This window comes from Rosa rugosa, chromosome 6 (assembly GCF_958449725.1).
Source record: "Rosa rugosa chromosome 6, drRosRugo1.1, whole genome shotgun sequence".
NCBI classification, from domain to species: Eukaryota; Viridiplantae; Streptophyta; class Magnoliopsida; order Rosales; family Rosaceae; genus Rosa; species Rosa rugosa.
This window is the reverse complement of record NC_084825.1, coordinates 18663968-18687968: the sequence shown is the minus strand read 5'-3', so window position 1 is coordinate 18687968 and position 24001 is coordinate 18663968. Positions and strand designations below refer to the sequence as shown.

Here is a 24001-nt window from a genome sequence, read left to right as displayed (position 1 = left end):
TATATCTTATAAGCTAGTACTTCCTATGTCTTGCCTATAACAATAGGATTAAGTGGAATTACACCTAATCAGTGAGTCGTTTTGTGCAATTTTTCTTTTATTGTGTATTAATAAGACATTATCGTCTTCTCAAAAAAAAAAAAAAAATTCTCACTAGTAAGATGTTTTCGGATTAAATATATTTTAGCTTGACCCCATAATAGAATTTGATGAGATAATGGTGTGTGGTTTCTCACTTCATATTTAATTTCGTGCAGATTATCGAAGGCTCCTCATTTCCGGTAATTTAAATATTTCCAAAATACCGAATTAAATCTTTAATGTTCACTTTCCTATGAGTTAATTACCATTACGGTATTTAATATTTTTCCTTTCATATTTTATGTAGATCGACTATGGGTACCACTCATTGGCATCGGTAAGAGTTTGTGTGCATCTAATTATGATCCAAGAAAACGTAGGAAGATTATTATCTTTTCGTTAGGAATGACTAAAAAGAACTATATAGAAATTCATCTAATACAACTAGACTGTAGGAGGCTAAAATTGAAAGCACTCCGAGCATTATAGGCAGATTATAATGCTTGCCCATGATGAGTTAAGCATGTGATCTGAGCAATAATTTTTTTTTTCCCCCATGCAGGTCTATCTTTTGCAATTAAATTTATAGTTGGCTTTCCATGTGTTATTGCATTTTTGATCTATAAATGGAGAAAAAGGCATTTATCAATGTACAACACTATCGAAGATTTTCTGCATGGAGACAACAATTTTGGGCCAATACGGTACTCATATTCCGACATAAAGAGGATGTCTAATGGATTCAAAGAGAAGTTGGGGGAAGGAGGTTATGGCTCTGTATTCAAAGGAAAATTACGTAGTGGACGTTTTGGAGCAATTAAGATGTTGAGTAAAAGCAAATCCAATGGGGATGAATTTGTAAGTGAAGTTGGTACCATTGGAAGAATCCACCATGTTAATGTAGTGCACCTTATTGGTTACTGCGTTGAAGGATCAAAGCGTGCTTTAGTATATGAGTTCATGCCTAATGGATCTCTTGACAAGTACATTTACTCCAAAGAAAAAAGTATTACGTTGTGTTGCAAGAAAATGTTAGAGATTTCTCTCGGTGTAGCTTCTGGGATCGATTATCTACATCAGGGTTGTGATATGCAAATTTTGCATTTTGATATCAAGCCTCATAATATTCTTCTTGATGACAATTTCATCCCAAAAGTTTCCGACTTTGGTCTTGCAAGGTTATATCCAACAGACAATAGCATTGTCTCTTTGACAGCAGCAAGGGGAACGATGGGATACATTGCCCCTGAGTTATTCTACAAAAATATTGGAGGCGTCTCATACAAAGCAGATGTCTATAGTTTTGGAATGCTGTTGATGGAAATGGCAAGTAAGAGAAAGAATTTAAATGCTCTAGCGGAGCACTCGAGCCAAATCTACTACCCCTCATGGGTGTATGATCAATACAATGCGGGAAATGATTTGGAGATAAGTCATCATACGGAGGATGAAAAGAACATAATTAAGAAGATGGTTATAACAGCATTATGGTGTATACAGATGAAACCAAGTGATCGTCCTTCAATGAATAAAGTCATAGAGATGCTCGAAGGAGATACTGAAAACCTACAATTGCCGCCTAAGCCTTTACTATACCCACAACAGATGCATGTTGCCGACCAAATAGATAATAATTTGAATCCAACATGCTCGAATGTGGAGTTAACAGTGACATTGTCAGCTCGATGATGATCACCGTACTATTTGAACCCTCAAAACATCATTAACGCTGCGGCTATTGATGTTCCAGAAACTGTATGGAAATATTCATATATGGCCATTGTATAACTCTTTTACATGTTATGAGTTGTATTTTGTTTATCATTGTACTGCAGATTGAATCTAGCTTATGTTGATTTTGCTTGATATGGCTGGTCCTCATTGTTCATGTTTTTGGTTTTCTGCATTATATGGATAAGGATCAGCTTGATGAAAAGAAAAGAAGCTTTGACAAACAGGACGGTGTTGTTCCTGTTTGCACTTTCTAAATTTGCTCAAATGTAGATTTCAAAGTTGCCATTCACTGTTCACTGAAGATCGATTCATAGGAGTTCTGCATATCTGGGGAGCATGTGCTATTGAGTTATCGGATCTTAAATTTACAGCTTATGAATTGTGACCTTTTCCTGTTCTGTGTCTTTTGTAATATATACTACATTATATATGTAAAGTAATCATATATTGCCTGGCTATCCACAAGTTTTAACACATTTAATTTTAGTTGTAGTAGAATTGGTGTTGCCTGATTCCGGCATAAGAATTGAACCTTTTTATTTTTCTTTTCAATTCTCATAGACTCATATGCTTCACGACTTAGGTTTATGCTGTTAAATTTTAGAGGAATTTAAGCAACCTTTAACCTTTCTACCTTCTTCCATACCGTATTGTAGTCTCATGATGCAACTTAAATCAGTAACTTCACGCTTCATCATGCGTTAAATGGATCATGTTTTGCTTGTGTGGCCATTTAGTTTAGATTTAGTCCAGCTTTGGCACAATCTCATTACTAATGCTGGCCATTTAGTTTATATACTGTAGTGATGCAAACTAGACATTGTTTGGTTACACCCTTAATTCTGAAGTAATTTCTTGGCTGAAATCAGTGCCAACCTGATAGGCAGGAATCAAATGTCATTTGACTAGCCAAAGAACAGAAGCCTAAGGCATTTATTTTCAGTGGAAACAAGAACAAGATTCTTGGGTTTTTAACATAGATAAAAATAAAAAAAAACACACACACACACACAGCGCTAATCAACATCCAAGGCCTAAGATGAAGGCATTTCGAAGCACTCCTGGCTTCCAAACCGAATGTTAAATGTCAAAGACATACAAGAAACTGTAATTACAATCTGCAATTACATGACAATTTCATTTCAAGATAAACTTGCACATCTCAGACTCTCACTACAGCAGAATTTGCATTTACATAACAATCTACCAGCCTTCAAAGCTTCAACAAATAAATTACATATTCTAAACTATATATAAGGAATTTCTGTATCACAAGTTTAAGGTTTTGGGTAAGCAAGGGTCACTTTAAAGAAGGGTAATGAGAATGAAAAGAAGAACAGCAGCAATGAAGGAATACTTAACAGCAGCAACGAGTATAGCCAACGAGATGAACAAGAGCTGCCATAGAACCTGCACGCTTGCCCATGTCAGTATCCCCGTCAATCCGACGGCCAAGATGTTGTTAGGATCTGGGTCCAGCAGCAGATCGCCCCACCTGATGTTGCTGAATATAGACCGTTGATTCTTCCCCGACCCATCTCCGCCGCCGTTGGACCCAATTCCTTGCTCTTTCTCTTTCTCCTCTTCCTTCTCCTGGTTCAAACCATTGTTGTTGTTGTTTGCGAGCGATACGAATCTGATGGGTCGTTTGGGGATTTGGGTTTGGATTTTGAGGAGCGAAGAAGAAGAGAAAGAATTGAGGTGGGTATATTGTTGGGCGGGAATAGATAGAGGTATTGTTGTGGAATTTAAAGGGTATGGGAATTGGAATGGGGGCAGTGAGAGAGCAGCGAGCGGTAACATGTTTTCCTGCTCATCAAATTTTTCCAGCAAAATGAGGACGAAAGAAGTGCGCTTTTCTTTCTTTTTTTTTTTGGTTCACTCTTTGTTGGTTGGATATAATGGGCTTTCGAAAGAAGGGCTTTCGACTGTCATTGTAAGATTGGGCTTGACTGCCACTTTTGTACTACCAAGTATACGGGCATTCGTCTCCTCTTTTAGAAATAGATCCACAATTGATTGAACGTGGAGCGTCATAGTGATGTTCCAAAATCCAAATGGGACTCTTTTTATCTTTTTATCTCAGTTCAAGGTCTTTTGTAATTGTAGATTTCACGGCCTATTTTTCCTGTATTTTTTTTTTTGAGGAGTATTGAGGAGTATTTTTCCTGTATTGATTACCTTAGAGAGCAGCTAAAATTATTTAAGTAATGTCTCATATTGTTATGTCCTAAAAAAAAAAAAAGTGACATTAGGTGTAATTTAAATTATTAATATATTAATTGCCGTCTTCGTAAAATAAATTAAAAATTCGAGGTAGTTGATCTCAATCTACTTTAATATAAGTGTAGTTCGGGACGTTGGCTCCCATTTAAAAAAAAAAAAAAAAAAAAAAGGTTGCTATTAGTAGGGCTGTCAATGGGTCGTGTCGGGTTAAGGTATTTGTCGTGTCGCAAAATATAAACTCAAACCCAAACCCGAGTGTCAAAAATTTAAACCCAAACTCAACCTATTTATTAAACGGGTTACCCGTTTCCAACCCGCTTAACCCATTTAACAAATAGGTCGTGTCGTGTTAGACAAAATGATCCATTTAAGGATTAATAATGCAACCAATTTAACTAAAAAAAATGCATAAATTGATTAAATTCACTAAAAACTCCACAAGACGAAAAATATAAATAATTAAATCCAATAATTATAAAGAAAAATATTTCAAATTATTTAATCCTATGTTCAAATACTCCCAACGTCCAAAATTTCAAGAATAAGTATAGCATAATCGGGTTATACGGGTTCACTTCGTGTTGGCGGGTTGACCCGTGGCCGACCCATTTATTAAATGGGTCATGGCGAGTTGACCCACGGCCGACCCGCTTTTTAATCATGCGGGTTCAACCCGCTTTATTTCGTGCGGGTTTCGAGTCGTGTCGGAATTGACAGCCCTAGCTATTAGATGTCTTTCTCTTTAATGGAAAAAATCTTACAAAAACCAACTAGGGATAAAAACATTTCGAAAGATCAAAAATTAAATGCAATGGGAGAGCTTCCTATTTCGTTAGCGGCCTTCTTGAAATGAAGTGACAAGAACAGCTAAGATTTATTTATTTTTGGTCAAGAAAATATTTCATTAAAAAAGAGGACAAAGTCCAAAGTACAACCAAAAAAAAAAAAAAGCAAAGGAACAAAACTACAGTAAACAAAAGCAGCTGCAAATCAAGCTTCTTAGTCTGTGGGGCATGGTTGATCATCACGCCGAAGAGTTGACAACAAAAGAGACTGGTGGGTTATTCATCCACTCTTGGGATAAAAGCCTCTGTTTAGCTTGGCCGCAGCATCAGCTAAGATATGGATATGAAGTTTGCATAGAGAAGTATACTACAAAACCCCCATTTAGCGTCCTGAGATTTTGGGGATTTAATACTATCTTGTAGTCGCGTAAGACTCTTAACTTGTTTTTGTTTGGGCATTACTCCTATGACAGCAGCCAATTATCTAGGGATAAAGCATTTTTCTTTAGGCCAAAAAAAAAAAAAAAAAAAAAGGTTTGGTGACGACCATAATTAAAGCAAATAAAAAGAACTAAATTTTGTAGATTTGTGTTTGCATATCTTCTATTACCGTTACAACCCCTCATATAATTAGGAGTCATAATGACATTGAAAAGAAGGCCTACTTCTCTTTCTTCTGAGCTAGACTCCATTTTATCACAGCTTGTCCGTACAAAGGCTGAAAATGATGATAAGCTGTGATGCACAGCTGTGGGAGAATTGAAGGACCAGCGATTCTTTTTTAGGCAAAGACAAATGTGCAATACTCGTAAGAATCCACCTATCCAGATTCAAAAATCTACTTTTGCTCGAGTTGTTCAAAAACGCTTCAATTATTCACAAGGTAAAGATTGATCTTACTCTCCTTTCAAAAAAATAAATAAAATAAAAAGATTGATCTTAGTCTTACTATTTTATTTTTTGAGTACATTGATTGATCTATCTATCTATCTATTTTTATAGATAATTCTTAGTAAAATAATATAAGAACCCCACACCAACTTGCCTACTCATTTTAAAAAATTTGTTTAATTAAAAAAAAAATCTCTTATTTTTATTAATTTTTTAATCTCAAAAATAGTATAATAAATCTGAAGAGAAACCTAATAATAAGAAGAAAAAACTAAATAAAAAATAACAGATAAACTAAATAAAACTGAATGTATACGTAAATATAACATTTCTTCTATTGAAAATTAGATTTGGTGTATACATAGGTAGGAAGAACTGTACCGAATAGTTATTTGATGGTAATTATCTCTGTTGCTGGATATTATGAGTGAAAGGGAATTCAGAAGCTTACCCGTACTTCAAAACAATTGATCGACATGAAAGAGATGGTTTGAAGAGCGAGCAAAAGATAAGTATAGATTAAGAAGATGTTGAATCATATGTAGATGTATATTACTGTAGAATTAATGCCATATATGTACCCTAGTACGTGGTAAACAAATTCCCTACTAGTTTAACATTTCTTACACAAACTCGCATTCGTTTTTGTTCAAGATATGGAAGCTGCACCTTCGCCCTTGCGCATCTTCTAGTGTAATGACTGAGGCATATTTAGCCGCCAGCAAAACTGAAGAGGTAAAAGGTGGTAGATAAGATAGACACATAGATATATGCATGGTTGGGATGGAATCACCGATCATCGATTAGTCAAAAAGGTAAACCACACGGATGCTACTGTTTGCGAATTGTAAATGCGTAATATTGCCTTTTTTCCCACATAGCTGTCAGTAATTACTACGTATACCATCTTTTTCCCTCTCTCACATGCACAGACAGCCAGTGAGAGTGAGAGTGAGAGAGAGAGAGAGAGAGAGAGAGAGAGAGAGAGAGAGAGAGAGAGAGCGACAGAGAGAGAGAGAGAGAGAGAGAGTGATGCAAGACTGACGAAAGTTGCGGTAGACTCGGATCCTGTCTCTAATGGCAAAAGCTCTCACATTCTGCAGACAATTGAAATCTCTTGGCCTCTTTTTTTCTAACACTCAAATAAAGTACTACTCCTGCTGATTAAAGTTACCTCCCTTTTAAAACACACACACAGAGTCACTCTGTCTCTCAGCTCTCTTTCTCTCATATCTCTATTAGATCGAGTTCTAGTGCACATAGATAATGGATGATTATCCAGACCTCCGGCAGCTGATGACCTCAAGAACACAGCAGCTCGTACAATTCCCAGACCCGTTTTCAGTACGACCTTTCAATAATTTTCACCCCAATAGTATCGTTGTAGGTCATGAGGTTAATGCTCATGAATTTTTTGAGTTTGGTTCTGCTGCTTCTGCTGCTGCTGCTCCTCCTAATTTTAGCACAATTATTAGTAATAGTATTGTTGCTGGTAATCTGAATGGTTCTGCTGCTGCTTCATCTGTTGGTTCGTTGTATGGGTTAGAGTTAATGAATCAGCATGCGTGGAATATTAATGGGAATGATGGATCAGGCAATAACAGCAGATGGCCAAGACAAGAAACTCTTACTCTTCTTGAGATTAGATCCAGTCTCGATTCCAAGTTCAAGGAGACTAATCAGAAAGGTCCATTGTGGGATGAAGTTTCCAGGTATAATACTCTTTCTAATTTTTCTCTCTGGGTTTAATTTGTTTGCGTTTAGTTTCTTCTTCTTTGTTATAATATATGTCGTTTAGGGTTTTTTTTTTTTTTTTTTTTTCCTGCTTTTTCTTAGATAGAAATGGCAGGCTTTTTGGATGAGTTATTAGTGTTTGTTTCTTCATCTTATGAGTTTAGTGCTTGAAAGTGACAAATCATTTGTTAACTGGGAGACCCAGGTATTCTTTTTCTTATCTTATGTGGTTTTGGTATGCTAAACTAATAGTGACTGGTCCAAGACTTTCTTGTTTTTTGCTTAATTTGAAGGACCATTCTTTCTCAATTAGGGCAGTCCATTACTGAACTCCTTACCTGTAAAAAAGGCCATAATAAATCCATAAACGGTATATCATTTTTTTTTTCTTCTTCTTTTTCTGAAAGGAGAACGGTATTCATCATTGCAAAGGAGGAAGGTTTTGATTAATTTAATCCAAAAGCGCTTGATTTGATCGAAATGCTTAAATTGGAAATGTTAACACAGTATAATAATATCAGTAACTAATAGTCATTTAAAGGAATGCTAGTGGGCATCTTATTGCTTTAATTAATAGTATCTACATGATGATTATATCTTGTATACATTTGTTTATGTAGGATAATGAGTGAGGAACATGGATATCATAGGAGTGGGAAGAAATGCAAAGAGAAGTTTGAGAATCTATACAAGTACTACAAGAAAACCAAAGAAGGCAAAGCTGGGAGACAAGATGGGAAGCACTATAGGTTCTTTCGTCAGCTTGAAGCAATATATGGTGACCAAAGTACTACCAATCTCTTGTCCTCAGCTTCGGATCAAACCCATCTAACTGGTACATTAAACCCTACTCTTCTTTATAATCACACCACTGCTACTATTAACCAAGAAAATCAAGAAGTTAAGCTTGGTGCGGAGAGCCTTAGTTTCTCCAACAATTCAACTGACTTAGAAACCTCCAGCTCGGAGAACAATGGAGATGATCTTTCAAATTCAGCTAATGGTCACTGTAAAAATGAGAACCAAATTAGGTGTTCAAGGCGTATGAAGAAGACCTGGAAGACACAGGTGGAGGAGTTTGTGAATTCCCAAATGATGAAGGTGATGAAGGCTCAAGAGGGTTGGATGGAGAAGATGTTGAAGACTATTGAAGGTAGAGAAGAGGAGAGGTTGGCTAAAGAAGAAGAGTGGAGGAAGCGCGAGGCAGAGCGGTTTAATCAACAAGTACATGAATTCTGGGCTAACGAGAGAGCTTGGGTGGAAACTCGAGATGCTTCAATAATGGAGGCTCTCAGCCAAATTCGAGGAATAGGAACTAACAGTTACAACACCAAGGCCAAGGATGAGAGCATGGAACTGCAGCTGACAGATGGAGGTCTATTACCTTCAAGTTCAAATTATATGAATATGAACTCTACCTCCTTTTACATTCCGACGAATGAAGGAGAAAATTTGTGGAACAGGTATGGTGGGAAGCTCAGCAAGTGATAAGGAACCGGTAGTAAGTTCAGAAAAGGTTAAGTAAATTACAGAGAACTGAGTTCTCTTTAATTACATTATTTCAGTGTAAATATATTTAAATTCCTAAGGTGGATTTATGACAGTGTTATTCTGGAAAGTGTTCTATCTGATCCAGTTTTCTTTTCTTTTTTTGTTGGTTTCATTTTGATACTCTTCATCAGTTTAAACCTTACTTATTCCAACACTCTCCGGGAGAGACAAGCTTGAGAAATTGTTTCTGTCATCATTTTTTTTTTCAAGCTTGCTGACTGTGAGTTGACAATGTGGTATAACGACATTACAGTCCGGTGAACCGTTACTAATACGAGGGCATGTATTAGGTCTCCCAATGCAGTGTACTCTTTTTCATTTCTGATAGTAACATTAGTGTAATGGTCTAACCTCGTACTAAGTTTTAGTATAATAATTGAAGATAGAATTACTCCTATATAATATCTTTCCTCTTTAAATTCCGGCTATTGATTTTCCATCTTTCATTTACATAGGTCTATAAATTTAGGTACATTTTATGTTCAAACTAATGTATCTAATCAAACTGATTTAAATTGGTGCTAATATTATCTTAATTCACCAATGATAATGTAATTTTAACGTTTAAAAAATGGTCCATGTGCACTTTTCTTTTGGTTTAGATCTTTTAGCATATTATCTCTAAGATTCCATTTGGGATTGTTTCACTTTTAAAAAAATTAGATTTTATTTAAAATTTTAGATTTTATTGTGTCTGGTAAATAAATAAATAAAACAGCTTTATTTGAAAATTATAGGTAGTGACAGCAGATTTTAGAAGCACTCAAATATTACTTTTAGAAACTACTTTCGATCAAAACATGTTCTGATGTTGTTTTATGTATTGATAGCAAAATATTGTTTACCAAACACGAAACTATTTTAATTCACAACTGATTATTCTCACAACAAAGTAGTAGCAGTTTTAGTTTTTTTTTTTTTTTTAATCACAGTAATCCCAAACTAGCCCTAAACTTAATTCCACAACAAATCTTTCTTCAAAATCTATACATATGTTTTTCTTGTGGTCAATGTTATTGTAACTAACCTCATATCCATGCAATGCACGTCTGGTTAGTGAAATCTCTTCAATTATTACCCACTTCTTTAATTTTTTTTTTCATACTACTAAAATAACTATTTAGATATATATATATATATATATATTATAATCCAAAAATAGAAAAAAAAATTCTCATTTTTCGATTATGAATAATGTTATGGGGTTGAAGACATTCAAAATATAAATATCTTCGTTGATAGGGTAAAGTTTACCCACAAAGACCGAGCTGACCCTAAGTATTAGAAGAGCTCCACAAAAAGTCGAGTGCACTACGAGTGATGCATTGCTCTAATTTCTAAAATGATTGTCCATATAGTAATTGCACATATAACACTAATAAAAAGTTTAAAATGTAACTGTATGGTAGTAAGAATGGGCATCACAGAAACTGAAAACAAGCATTGCCTGCTTGAGAATTGGGATTGGCCTTTGTGGTTTTTAAGCTCTTATTTTTTGGGTATCCAATTTTTGGACAGAATTATAAGCAAAATCAATTTACAACCTCATTCCTAACTGAAAGGCTACATTATAATTTTTTTTTCTCCTTATATTGGAAGCCAAACTATGATAGGTCATAGGTTTCACTAAATTATTGTTTAATGAAAACTAATGAGACACAACATGCGCAAAAGAAAGATTATAGATACATACAATAAAGACTACTTTTGAGATTCTATTTCGCATTTTACATATGTCAAATGCCCTTGATTATTTTGTTATTGCTTCGGTTTTTATTTTTAATTTTTTTTGACGAGCAAAACATATCAATATATTATATGGTTTCAACTAAAAACCAAAATATTACAAATACCAACCATATATGACAAATGACTACTTAATTACTACATGTATATTGACGTTCACACAATCTATATCTAAACAATAGCACCTCTCATTCAAAAGAAAATCTTTACTATTGACTATTACCGCTGAAGCACGCAATTGTGATACGAGATATAACCAATATTCCTAAGGGTCACTGAACAATTCATGCTATTACATACTAGAGAAGAGGATTAGAGACACCTCCGATCTAACCCTAAAGCCAAACTGCTAAGTAGTAGATGAAGGAGTCAAGGTACCCTCCAAAGTAGCTAGCTAGCCAACACTTTAAACTAGGCCTAAGAAAAGACCAAAGGCCTCTAGCTTACCCAGGAAGCCAAGTTGGCTTGAGGAGACCTCCTAAACCCAAATCTAACTTCAAGGTACCTATGGCCTTGACAGCAACCTTCATGCCATTGCCAACATGCACTGAATCTTCATGCTTCCTTGGAGCTCTCCTCCTTGTTAAACCCTGCAATGAATTGGTTATATGAATTGGTGAGCCTGAATCTAACCAATATGTATGTTGTTTAACATTAATGAATTTTATTTCCAAAGAAAACACTGAATTATGTAAAGCAGAATTATTTAAAACATAATTAGAATCAATTAAGTAGTTCTTACCCTTTTTTATCATCCACTTTTTGAAGCCTTCACACTGCTTCTTTATGTGCCCAAATTTCTTGCAAAAATAGCACTTAATCTTTAGTAGTTTTGCAGCAGCAGTCTTCTCAGTGGGTGCCTTCGCAATGGCCTTTTTGGGTTTGAACTTGTTCTGATTCTTTCCCTTGCCTTTTCCCATCAGATTCACAGCAGTGGTGGGTGCACTTTCCTTCCTCATCTTGTCCTGTTCATCAACACAGATGGAAATGAGCTCATCAGCATCCCATTTCTCCTTGAGAGCATTGTAGGTGGTCCTGAGATTACTGTAAGTCTTGGGGAGAGAATCCAGGGCTAAATGAACGATTTGGGCATCATTGACACCCATGTCCAGATCTTTGAGTTTGTTGTTGATGTCAATCAACTCCATAATGTGGGTTCTGACACTCCCCACTCCACTGAATTTGAGATCATTGAATCTTTTGGACAGTCTTGCAGCTTCAGCCTTGCCACTTTCCCTGAATTTTTGAGTTATGGCCTCCAGAAAGTCCACTACATGTTCTGGCTCCTCAATACAACCTCTAACTGTGTCAGAAAGGGTGGTCCTGATGACATTCTTGGCCATTTTGTTAGCCATGTGCCACTCTTTATAAGCTTTTTTGTCCTCTTCAGTGCTTTCTTCATCCAACTCATAGGGCTGTTCTTCAGTGAGACACAGATCCATGTCCTGATTCATTGCCAAATAGAACTCGACTTGGTTCTTCCACTTCTTGTAATTCCAACCAGTCAAAAGTTGAATATGTCCCAAGGTGACAACCTCAGTTCCTGAAGTAAAACATAAAACATAAGTGTAAGTCCATATTATGTGTATTATTTATACTGCATAAATTATGTGTTTGAATCATCAAAGACTGAAATAAAATAGATGACAGAAACACAACTGAAACAATCCCATATTCTGAAGATATACCAGATAACACCTTTGTGGCATAAAATCTTATAACTAAATTTTTTGTATCATTATTCCATGTTCAACAATTTTACATATATATTGAAAACAGTCAACATCTTTGGATAGAGAAAAGTTTCAACATATCAGAAGATAAAATCATAGAACATGCATAATACTGCTATTGTATTTAAATCTACATATGTGAACACTCCTTTGGGAGCCAAAATATAAGCAATTTAATAACAATAACACAATTTTGATCTTGTTAGGCTGAAAATTTTCTAGAAACAATAGTGAAGGTTACTTTGTGCAATAGAATCAATATAATCTCTAGAAAATCATAAGAGCATAAGTTAAAACTATAAGTTCTACTGCGAAGATATTAACAAGACTGCAACTTTAAAAAATGGGAGACATTTATACTTAATTCTTGTCAAAATTCACAGCAGCATAAACAGGTAATCATCATATATAAATCATTTCGAAATTTTTGACGAAATATAAACACACCTGAGTCTCTCCATCATCAGCTGCAGAAAATATTAGCGGAAGCAAAATTGAAAGAGAAACACAAACGCATGATTAATTGCAGCCCCGAAAGAAAAGAAAAACCATTTTACTGTTTTGAAACATATAGATAAAAAAAAAATTTGAATGCCCTTTTATTCTTAATTCAGGTAGGACCCGAAGCTTTATTAACCGTAAACTAGGCTGTGCTAGGCATGAAATAAAACAGTACTGAAGTCTCTTCTAAATAGACACACAGACTAGTAAGGCTACTAGTACTTCAATTACTTTAATCATGAAACGTGCAGAATTGTACAATGGCTAGTACATTCAATTATAATTATAAGACATATAGGCATCAAGATATCTTTAATTAAACAAATATACTAGTACTGCAACCAACTAGTAATTGAGCCTTTAGATAACATACAAAAACTGCATATATAGATAAAGGTAGAGAAAAGTTTTGTGTCCTTATTAAAGCCATGCTCTGATACCATTTTGTAGGACCAAATGATGTAAAGAAAACAAAAAGCAATATATCAAATTTGAATCATGCAAGAACACAAAGGGTAATAGCCATAAGATAGGATATAAGTTTCATAGTGGGACATGAGGATTACCAATGTTCAGAGGTTCAACATATTGTCCAGTCATCTCTCTATTCTTCAGTAACAAGGATGTTCCCAGCAACAACTTGACAACCACAAACGTCCCTTGTCTGCACAGCAACTCCAGAAGCCACGAACTCCAGAAGCTAGTAACTCCAGAAACTCCAATGCACCAACACGGAACCAAAAACAAAAGAGGAAAAAGTCTTCTATGTTATACTACTCTAAGCTTTCATAATGGGACTGAACTCAATGCTAAAAACCGTAGTTAACACAGAGACTTAATCTGCTATATATAGAGGCCTAGTATTAATCTTGTGCTCATCCCATAAGGTAGGGGTGGCCAAACGAAACCGAAAACCGAAAAAAACCTCACCGAAAACCGAACCGTAGCCGGAAAAAACCGAACCGAACCGATTATGTTCGGTTCGGTTTTCAGTTTCGGCTAGGTGAAAACCGAACCGAACCGAACCGAAATATTGTGCAATTTTATGACCACAGTTTACCAATCCGATCGGGTTCGAAACTATTGTGAAATTTGCTAAATTTTTTACCACACGCATAATTTATTGTAATCAGCGCATCCAACGGTCAGTTTTTTTATTTTCTTTGAATTTATAGAGGTTTCTCTTTGGAGTGTATGATATATAAATATAGGTTTATAAGAGTAACTAAGTTTGACCTAGTTGATCGAATTCGAAACGAGAACCAAATTGGCCAGATTTTTTACAACCACCATGCATAAAACATTACAATCTCTCCATCGAGTGGTTGGTTTCTCCAAATTCATTTTTCTCTTCATGGTTGCTTTAGAATGAACCTCAATAATTTAATTACAATATATAAGTCATACTACTTTAGGAGACAAATTGGTATAGGCCAATGTATTGGTAATTAAAATTGAAATTTTTATCTTATGTCAACGCACATCCATCAATGAAATATTTACAAACATGATGTAAAAAAATAAGCACGTTTCGCGGTCGTCACTTTATTGGTCAACCAAGAAAACATACAAGTGACTACGGTTGACCAATCCGATCGGGTTCGAAACTATTGTGAAATTTGCTAAATTTTTAACCACACGCATAATTTATTGTAATAATCGCATCCAACGGTCGGTTTTTTTATTTTCTTTGAATTTATAGAGGTTTCTCTTTGGAGTGTATGATATATAAATATAGGTTTATAAGAGTAACTAAGTTTGACCGAGTTGATCGAATTCGAAACAAGAACCAAATCCAACCATTTCATATAATGAAGCTTTGAAATTTGATTATGAACTACGAAGCAAGATTATTGTTTTGCCAAAAAACAAAAAAAAAATTTGTTTTATTGAAAAAAAAATTGTTTTATTGAAAGAAAAAAAAACCGAACCGAATCAAAAAATATACAAACCAAACCGAACCGAACCGAAAAAGACACAAACCAAACCGAACCGAACTGACAATTCGGTTCGGTTTTCGGTTTCGGCCTAAAACCGAACCGATCGGAACCGAACACACCCCTACCATAAGGAGTTCAAGATTTCCTAAAGATTTTATCCGCAGATACTTGATGTTATCATATACATACACTTAATGTTAATCAGGTTCATTAAGAGATAAGTTTCCTACTTCAATTGAGAGACATAGACTTCAATTTGATAACAGGATAGAGTCTTAGATATGTATTTCTATTAATTAGTTTCTCATTAAATCAAAACTATTATCTGAATACATTTAGATAATGACAAGTTCAAATTATTTTCCAACAAACTACACACTCACAACCAGCAATCAGGACAGAACATACGAGAAGATTTGATTTGATCAAGAGATCTCTGATGAGAACCATTAGAGAAGACAGGTCCACAAGAGATGAAAGCCAACACTAACTTGCCAAACACCAAATGCAGGAGGTGTCGAGCCAAATGAGCCGGAACCCTCTAGACTAGACACACGGAAACGTGTTGCCGCTAGGGATTAGGGTGACCCTAGTGGGGGGAATAATTTGGAGGGTAACAAGTTAAATTTTATTCTAGAATATCAATCATCAATTTTTTCTTTTTAATTAGTAAAAGTTCACCGCTAAGGAGTTATTGAATTAACGTTTATTGTGCTCCATTGATAATTTGTTTGTAGAAAAACAAAATATAGAGTTATTTGAGGAACATATTTGAAATGAGGACAATAGTGACACAAACATAGTAGTGCACTATTGAACAAGGACATTGTACCTTAAAAATAGAAACCATCTCATAGTTCAATAGTGGATGCATCACTTACTGACAGCAGCATTGCATGGATCTCCATTATTTTTTATTTGAGTTAAACATATGGCCATATGGGTACCGTGCTGGGGTTTCTGTAACTGATTGAGTTGCATACGTTACCCAAAGCCAGGCCTGGGGTGGGGGAACGCAAACGGTAAAAACTGTCTCGTCACTCTCTGCACCATCAGCTCTTTAACTGAATGATGATGAGTCCATAACCATTGATTTCTTCCATCAAATTCCGATCGCCATACAGTGCCAACAAAATAGCAAATAATACGATGGCAGTAATAAGGATACATGCAAATAAACGAGCAATGTGATCTTACATTCTAATATCAGAGAGTCTTCTGTACACTGTGGTAAAGATTTTTACTGGAGTCAAATTAGGCGCGTGAGCAACACGCCAACCAGAATGGTAACCAGCCTTAGTTAGGAAACGTTCGACCAAATCTATCCTCGTCTTCTGTCCTCTCTGTTCGATGTTCATCCTTCTGCTAACCTTCAGATCCAATCTGCTAACCCAACCCATTAGAATTTGAAACCAGAAGCCGGATGAACATTGAACTTGAAACCATTCCGAACAATGGGCAATTACATTATTGATTCAATGGCATACTTGATCGTCTCTGTGGTTTTAACAATGGGCAATTACATTACTGATGCAATGGCATACTTGTCCGAAACAAATTGGACTCAAGAACAAGTAAAACCACAGCCACTGGAAACAGTAGTCTCGGCGGTGGCCGAAAATCCCCAAACGCCAAAAACTTCATCAATAACCGAAATTGAAAACTAACTATACCGCCATGTAGAGCTCGATGAGAAGACCAAGTTCCATGTCTCATGCATTGCTAACTGTCGTCGGAAAATTCTTGAGAATCACCGGATAGCCCAAAGATTTTGAGCTTCGATTCTCCTTCCTCGTTCGGAGATGGGACAAACCAAGAGTAGAGAGAGGTAGCCCATGAGAAGGCGAGTTGCGAGGCACCGGTGCTCAGCCGTGATGTGGCCTGAAGCCGGAGTTTTGCTCGGGTAATTGTTGCGGTTCGGTGGGTCGGTGAAACGGGTTGAAAGAAGCAGGGTCTGATTATCTTTATTTCAAGGAGATGTGATTATTGATTAATCGAGTAATTGGTAGGTTGGCATAGTGATAAGCCGTAAGCCCACGTATCATTTGTGTTGGTTGGAGAAGAACGAACCACGTGGCTGCAATTTTATTGTTTTTTTTGTTGCAAGTTAATTTTTGTTTTTTTTTTTCTTCTGATGAGAAGTGCAATTGAATTTTCGATAGTTGTTTTTTAGGGAGAATATCACAAATTGTCACTCAACTTTTACCTATTCGACACTTTGGTCACTCAACTTTAACTCTGTTATTCACTTTAGTCACTTTGTTAATTTTTTTCTTTAAAAAAAAATTATTTGCCACAATATTAATGATATTTTCCTCCAACCAATTGTGAAAAATTGAGAAATCTGTATTAGAATGATTGGTAAAAGTGATTAAAGTGAGAATGTGAGATAAAATACATCTTGGGTGACTAAAGTGATTGACAGAGTAATAATTGAGTGACTAAAGTGATATATTTGAAAATTAGTGACCAAAGTATCGAATGAGTCATAGTTGAGTGACCATTTATGGAATTCTTTTTTTTTTTAGGGAAAATTTTAGTAACAGTACATGAAGTTAGGGCCACTATGCATTTCTGTACACGAAGTTACAAATTATGAACTTTAGTACACGAACTTATAAACCCTATCAACTTTTTATACATGACGTCAATAACCCCATTAGTGTGTATGCCATTATCCATAAAATGAAGGGTAGAATAGACTTTTCACCTAGAAGTGATAAACCACAAACCCAAACCCAGAAAACTCTTGCCCAGATCTTCTGCATTTTCAATCAAGACCTCAATCAATTTGTGGCGCTTTTGTTTTTTCTTTTTTGATCCAAAATCACAACATCATTCAATTCTCATATCTCCATTCTAATAACAATACCAAGTAGAGCTAATCTCAATTTCAAACACAACCATAGTCGAAATTCACCACTAACCGAAACAGGCAGTACACCCAATTTGCGAGGATTACCCAAAAGAACAAATTTCGATTTGAGGTTCTGAATGGCTCACTGAGCTAACAGAAATCGTGAGCAAGCATAAACTTGCAGCCACCGTGCACTGTCAAAGTCGAGCAGAGCCATTCCCAATTCTCTTCTTCAGTCCAAAGTGCAGCAAGGACCCAAGCATCAATTCTTGAATTCTGGGACGAGAATCAACATCGGGAACAAGTTCAGAAGTTCCGGAATGGCTGTCGTGAATAGTAATCTCCACAATATTGTCGCTGGGCGGCGGAGAACCATCTGGGTCGCCGTCGCGGGTCTTCGAGTTGACGATCTGGATTAGTCTAGATCAATCTATCTGAGGCGCTTTTGTTCTTGAATAGATTGAGATGTGATTTCGAGAGGGTAAATGGAACTGGGTCAGTCTGGGATGGTGGAGATTTCACCTTCCATTGCTTCCAAGCTAAGTTTGATTCAATTATGAAGGAAGTAATGGCGTCGGATTTGGATTATTTGCCCACTTCGCCGCCGGCAAGTCGGGGTAAAGGGAAGAGATTGGTATCGGATTTGAAAAACTTGTTCTTCAATGCAGGTGAGAGAGAGCTTTGCCAAAAAAAAAAAAAAAATGCAGGTGAGAGAGAGAGATGGGTGCCCTGAGTAAGGGAGAGAGACAAAGGTAGGTGCCCAGAGTACAAATATAAAGAGACCAAATTACCCCTGAAATTATGCTAGGTGGCAAATTGACTAACGGCGTTAGTCACGGCATGTATAAATAGTTGGTCGGGATTAGAAGTTAGTGTACTACAGTTCATAATTTGTAACTTCGTGTACAGAAATGCATAGTGGGCCTAACTTCATGTACTGTTTCTAAAGTTTTTCCTTTTTTTTTTTTATATCATTTTAATTTTTTTATCAGATTATATTTTTTAAATTTAGTTTGTGTTGTTCTTGTGCAAAAAAAATTATAATGAACAAATTGATTACATTATATTAAACAGTCCCTTAGGTGAGCAGGCCTCTTATATTAAAATGTGTGATTTTTAAAATAAAAAAATACATAAATGTTTAAAGCCATCTGATTTATGTGATTGGCCCAAACTCTAGTGATTTGTCCAAGTTGTAATATAGTTAGTCTTACAGATATCCTTAGAGATATTCTATTCATTGTATGATTCAGTTTCCATGTAAGACTCATATTCTTTGTTTGTAATCTTCTATTCTTTGTTTGTAATCTTCTATATAAATAGACTCCTATTATCAATGAAAGCATATATCATTCTCTCCCAATTTCTGATTTCCTAAAACACGTTATCAACACGAATCCCTAACTCTGAAATCCTAAATTCGTAACCTTGAAGTTGCCTCTGCCGCACACCTTGAAGCCCTTGATCCCAGGAGTCCAGAACGGGCAGCGAAACCACTGGAAAACCACCTAACCGGGCGCGAGAAGTCCTGCAAATCTGACAAGACCTGCCTCGGATTTCACTTAACCGGGCGCTGAAAGTCCTGCAAACCTGACAACTCTCTCTTATAACTACTCCTCTAGCCCCACGTTAGACACACCACCATCCACTGTCGCAATCATCACACGCTGCTGCCACATAGAGGAAGAGGAAGTCAAGACGGTTCAGATGAGATTGGTTTCACGGCCTGAGGTGACCGGAATCGGCGCCGGCAAGGCTCAGAAGTTTGGCGCCGATTTGCTTTCTCTGAGTTTTCTCTTTCCTTCGACTTCCCGAAATGGAAGTCCCCAAAAATAGCAAGTTTCCCCTTCAAGCAACATCCAATTATACTTAAATGGGTCTCCTAAAATTACAAAATTGCCACTACGTTTAAACCCTTATAACTTTTTTGTTACAATTCTAATTTTAACGCGCTGCATGTCCACGATCTCAGTTTAACGTCCTTTACAACTTCAGTGAAGAAACTTTTCTTAAAAACTGAGCTGAACAAAAAGTCAACTTTTGAAACCCTTAAAAAGTCTGAAATGAAGGTATAAAGTACAGATGACTGTCGTTTACCTTCCAAATGACCAGTAAACGAGTAAATTTAGTCCTCGAAATTTCATATAGTTAAAGAAGGATTAGGGTACACGTACAAATCTGGAGTACAATGTTCAAGAAGGAGAACAATGTGTCGATCTCATGGAAGAGGTGACAATCGCACATTGAATAGGAAAGTAAGTCTACTCAAGACCAAACGAAGTATTGCTCCTTAACTATGCAAGGTAAGAGTTGGTCGACTAGGAATGTATGACTGACATTAAAAAATGATGACTTCATGCTGAAACAAGGTCTAAAATCAGGTCCCAAAGCATTTTCGTGGAATCTTGTCTCCCAAGCGATATATCTACCTTCTATTCCTATGCAAGTCCCATTGTGGGACGCATCATCGTACGTATCACTCCATGTAGGGTATGGGGCCACTAAAATTCCGCTGCGCCACTTTGATACTTGACTAGAACATTGATCAAACCTTGAAATGACATTCTGAGTCAACTAGGAAAACTCTTTGATAGCTACCCTGCTGACTACACTTATAACATCTCAAACTGACTAATTAACTAGCATCGTCCCTCGAAAACTTTATTTAAGTCTGATACTGTGGAAATCTTTTCTAAATTGAATGTGTCATAAGGGATTTATTAATTACCAATATCTCCAATCAAAACTGCTAATATTTCTCACAAGTTAGTGCTTACCTAATTGCCCACGTCAAGTACTATGTCTTTCGAAACTTGGTGCAATGTAAGAACCATAACTACTAGCTCTACTTCCACCCAAAGACTCAAATCCGGAAGTAGATGCATCACACTCGACCTGTTCTAGCTAAGGGTCCACATCATTAATAGTTATAGGTCTGAAGTTTGGTTGAATCCATGTCGTTCTCGCTGACCACTATTGAACGCACCACCATCCATATTACTAGATGCTTGACTAGAATTCTGATCAAACTTCAAAATAACCTTCTTAGTCAGCTAGGAAAACTCGCTGACCACTATTGAACGCACCACCATCCATTTACTCGCTTTGGATGAGCCTAGTTGAAGAAAAACTAAACCAATGGCTTTTAGTACAAAATATATGGCAATTGCCTATTACATCTCTTGGAAAATAAAGACTTTATTCAAAATCGCCAATCTCTTGATCTTGGCCTGATTTGAAGTCTTCCACTCTTAGTTCGAGATCACATTTTTGATCTTCTTGTTCCAGATAGTGAGCTCCTCTTGCTTCACAATACGTTGTGGGCAGTGGCAATACTCTCACGAGCTCTACAAATGTGTGCCCAATGACTGGATGCTCCACATCGAGAACATACATCTCTGTGCTCAGGCCCCTTTGATTGAGGCACTTTAAAAGCATCATTAGCACCAACATGGCCAGAGGCGTTGCCCCCCTCTCTCTTTCCTTATTGACCTCTTTGGTTCCGTGTCCGACTATTTTTGAGGTTACCTTTCTCATTAGAGCAAGAATATGGACCATAATGTCCAGAATTGTCCCTAGATTTAAGGTTTCGCTCTTGGCACCCTCCCTTAGGGCGTGACTATAATTGGACTCTAGAATAGGCTTTGTTCCCACGGGTCTCGAATTATAGTTCTTCATAAGGATGTTGTCATGTTTTCAGTGACATTCATGGCTCCAATGAGCTCATGAAACCTTGTGATCCGTCCTACAGTAACATCCTTAGCAACCATCAATGTAGAGAAGGGGAAGGTAGAGAGAGTTATCTCAATCATCATCGCATCTATGATATCTTTTCCACATAATTTCTTTAAGGATTCAATGCGAAGTGCTTCCAAGTTATAATCAAGAACTGTCTTGAAATAACATAAGCGGAGATTATGCCATCTCACTTCTAGGTTAGGAACCCGGGAGTCATGGACGTTACCAAAGCACTCTTCGAGTAAGACCCACAACATTCTGGGGTCTTCTTCATTCAGATACTCGTATTGGAGCGAATCATCTATATGACAAGTCATTAGGATGACGGGTTTCGCCTTACTTGCCTCCAAGGCTACTCTATCAGCTTCCAAAGCTTGAGATTGCTCAATAGTTAGTACGTCCTGGCTAGGCTCAAGAATCATTTCCAAGATTCCTTAGGCCTTGAGATGCTGGCGGACATCACGAACCCACTTGTGATATCCAGAGCTAGTTATCCCCAATGCAGCAAAGTCCAATTTGTTCAAGTTACTTATCTTGAAAAAGAACAAGAAAAAGGGGTTAGTTTTGGAGCAAAATGGCTACCACGAAAACAAAAGAAATTTCTAAGCGTAATCGCACCCAAGAAATTAGGAATTTCTTAGTGTAATTGCTCCCAAGAAATTCAGTTGCAAGTGATCTTGGATTAGATTGAAACAATGATATGTGTGGTCAATTGTATATTCTCTACAAACTCTGAGTTTGGAGATCTCAACAAACTCTAAGTTTGGAAATAGCACGAACCGCCACAGTTCGGCTTAGTCATCCCACAAAAGGAGTGGGAGGTAGAAGAAGGGATGTTGGAAGTCCCTGAGAAAAAAGAAGATAAATTGAAAAAAAAAAACTCAAAAAGGGAACTTTTAGTAAAAAATACCTTGAAATAGGGTCGCAGGAAAAGTTGGCCGGATTATGGTCCAAAAAAGTTCGCCAGAGGTCGATCTGGTCGCCGGTGGCTAGCGGTGGCCGGAAGCTTGCTTGTAGCGAGGCTAACATTGTTGGGGCTTTTGTGCATGTGTACGTAGTGAGGCTAATCTGCTGCTGTTGATGCGCGCAAGGGGGTGCAGGCGCGCTGGCGCTAGCTAGGCTAGTTAAGCCTTCTCAGGCAAGGCTACTAGCGCAAGGGCGCGCAGATGTACAGGTGTGCTGCTGTTGATGCGCGCAAAGGGGTGCAGGCGCGCTGGTGCTAGCTAGGCTAGTTAAGCCTTCTCAGGCAAGGCTACTAGCGCAAGGGCGCGCGGATGTACATGTGTGCTGCTGTCGAAGTGAGGCTGTGTGGACCGGTAGTGATGAGGCAGAAGCCTTGCGTGCAACAAGCGAGCGAGGCTATCGCTTGCTGATAGGCTGAGTAGGCATACGTCAGGGGCCGGGGCGCTGTGCAAAAATGCAATAGGATGAGCGAGGCTATCGCTTGCTGATAGGCTATGTAGGCATACGTCAGGGGCGCAGTGCAAAAATGCGGTAGGACGAGCGAGGCTAATTGCAGAAGACGCGCGCAGAGTAGGAAATGCACAGACGAGGCTAGTAGAAGGTTGAAGCGAGGCTATCTCGACCTGTTTTGTTATGCCCTTACCCAAACTTACCTATTTACTAGTCATTTGGACGGTAAACGACAGTCATATTTACTTTTTACCTTAGTTTCAGACTTTTAGGGGTTTCAAAAGTTAACCTTTTATTTGGCTCATTTTTTTAGAAAAGTTTCTTCACAGAAAATAAAACAAAAAAAAGAGTTGCACACATGTTTCGAACTCTTTTAGCCAACACAATTTATAGGTGGCCTCACGCCACGCCAACTGCTAGCATTTAATTACATCTCCCCCAACATATATATAATCAAGCAGAATGTACATTGCTTTGGTTTTATCAACTAGTTTCTCCGACCCGCTGACCATAGATCCGGTTTCAAGCCACATCACGGCGGAGAAGCGATGTCGTTCAACTCGCCTCCTCATCACCGACCTCCTTCTTCTCTTGATTTGTCCCATTTCCGAACGAGGAAGAAGAATCGAAGTTCCAAAGCTTTCGGCTTTCCAATCTTTTTCAAGCGTTTTTCGATGATTCTGACAACAGTTAGCCCTTCGTCTACTCGTCGAGGCCACTATTTCTAGCGGCAGGTTTGATACTTCTTGGTCCATTTTTTGTTGAGATTGTATAAAGCATAAGGCTTGGCGAATGAACTTATTTTCCAATTTATTCAAAATGATGTAACCTGTAACATTGAGGTTGAGTGCGACCTCAAGTGTGTGGAGGAGTTGTTTCCTATTGATCGATATCCACTCTTCTTCATCTATTAAGCTTGTTGAAGAGAATGCCCTCTCTTTGACTATCTGACAATTTGTTGGTTGATGATTTAATGGAATAGAAGGAGATGACTGACTTCAGAGCGTACAAAACTGGGCATTCAAAATCAGCGCGTAGAGAAGCATAACACTGTTCCTCCGTTTTGAGTTG

At 37.2% G+C, this 24001-nt stretch overlaps 3 protein-coding genes across 3 annotated transcripts; 2 read left to right on the top strand and 1 right to left on the bottom strand.

The window, feature by feature from the left end:
- Positions 1 to 395: 395 nt before the first annotated feature.
- LOC133716329 (rust resistance kinase Lr10-like) lies at positions 396 to 1770 on the top strand. Its single transcript, XM_062143040.1, has 3 exons — positions 396 to 399; positions 644 to 1064; positions 1260 to 1770. Exons 1-3 carry the CDS (start codon positions 396 to 398, stop codon positions 1768 to 1770), a joined length of 936 nt encoding a protein of 311 aa, XP_061999024.1.
- A 1143-nt stretch (positions 1771 to 2913) lies between these two features.
- LOC133715861 (uncharacterized) lies at positions 2914 to 3685 on the bottom strand. The gene has a single exon (XM_062142550.1). It carries the CDS (start codon positions 3616 to 3618, stop codon positions 3121 to 3123), a length of 498 nt encoding a protein of 165 aa, XP_061998534.1. The 5' UTR covers positions 3619 to 3685; the 3' UTR covers positions 2914 to 3120.
- Positions 3686 to 6887: 3202 nt separating this feature from the next.
- Positions 6888 to 9087, top strand: LOC133718092 (trihelix transcription factor PTL-like). The gene is made up of 2 exons (XM_062144899.1): positions 6888 to 7429; positions 8072 to 9087. The coding sequence occupies exons 1-2, from the start codon at positions 6984 to 6986 to the stop codon at positions 8937 to 8939; spliced, it is 1314 nt and encodes a 437-aa protein (XP_062000883.1). The 5' UTR covers positions 6888 to 6983; the 3' UTR covers positions 8940 to 9087.
- Positions 9088 to 24001: the final 14914 nt, after the last annotated feature.

Bases quoted from the DNA above. Each gene is read 5' to 3' on its own strand.
- LOC133716329 (XM_062143040.1), top strand. The intron at 1,065-1,259 runs GTACATTTACTC...TGGTCTTGCAAG, and splicing joins CCTAATGGATCTCTTGACAA to GTTATATCCAACAGACAATA.
- LOC133715861 (XM_062142550.1), bottom strand. From the start codon at position 3,618: ATGTTACCGCTCGCTGCTCTCTCACTGCCCCCATTCCAATTCCCATAC.
- LOC133718092 (XM_062144899.1), top strand. From the start codon at position 6,984: ATGGATGATTATCCAGACCTCCGGCAGCTGATGACCTCAAGAACACAG. The intron at 7,430-8,071 runs GTATAATACTCT...TTGTTTATGTAG, and splicing joins TTGTGGGATGAAGTTTCCAG to GATAATGAGTGAGGAACATG.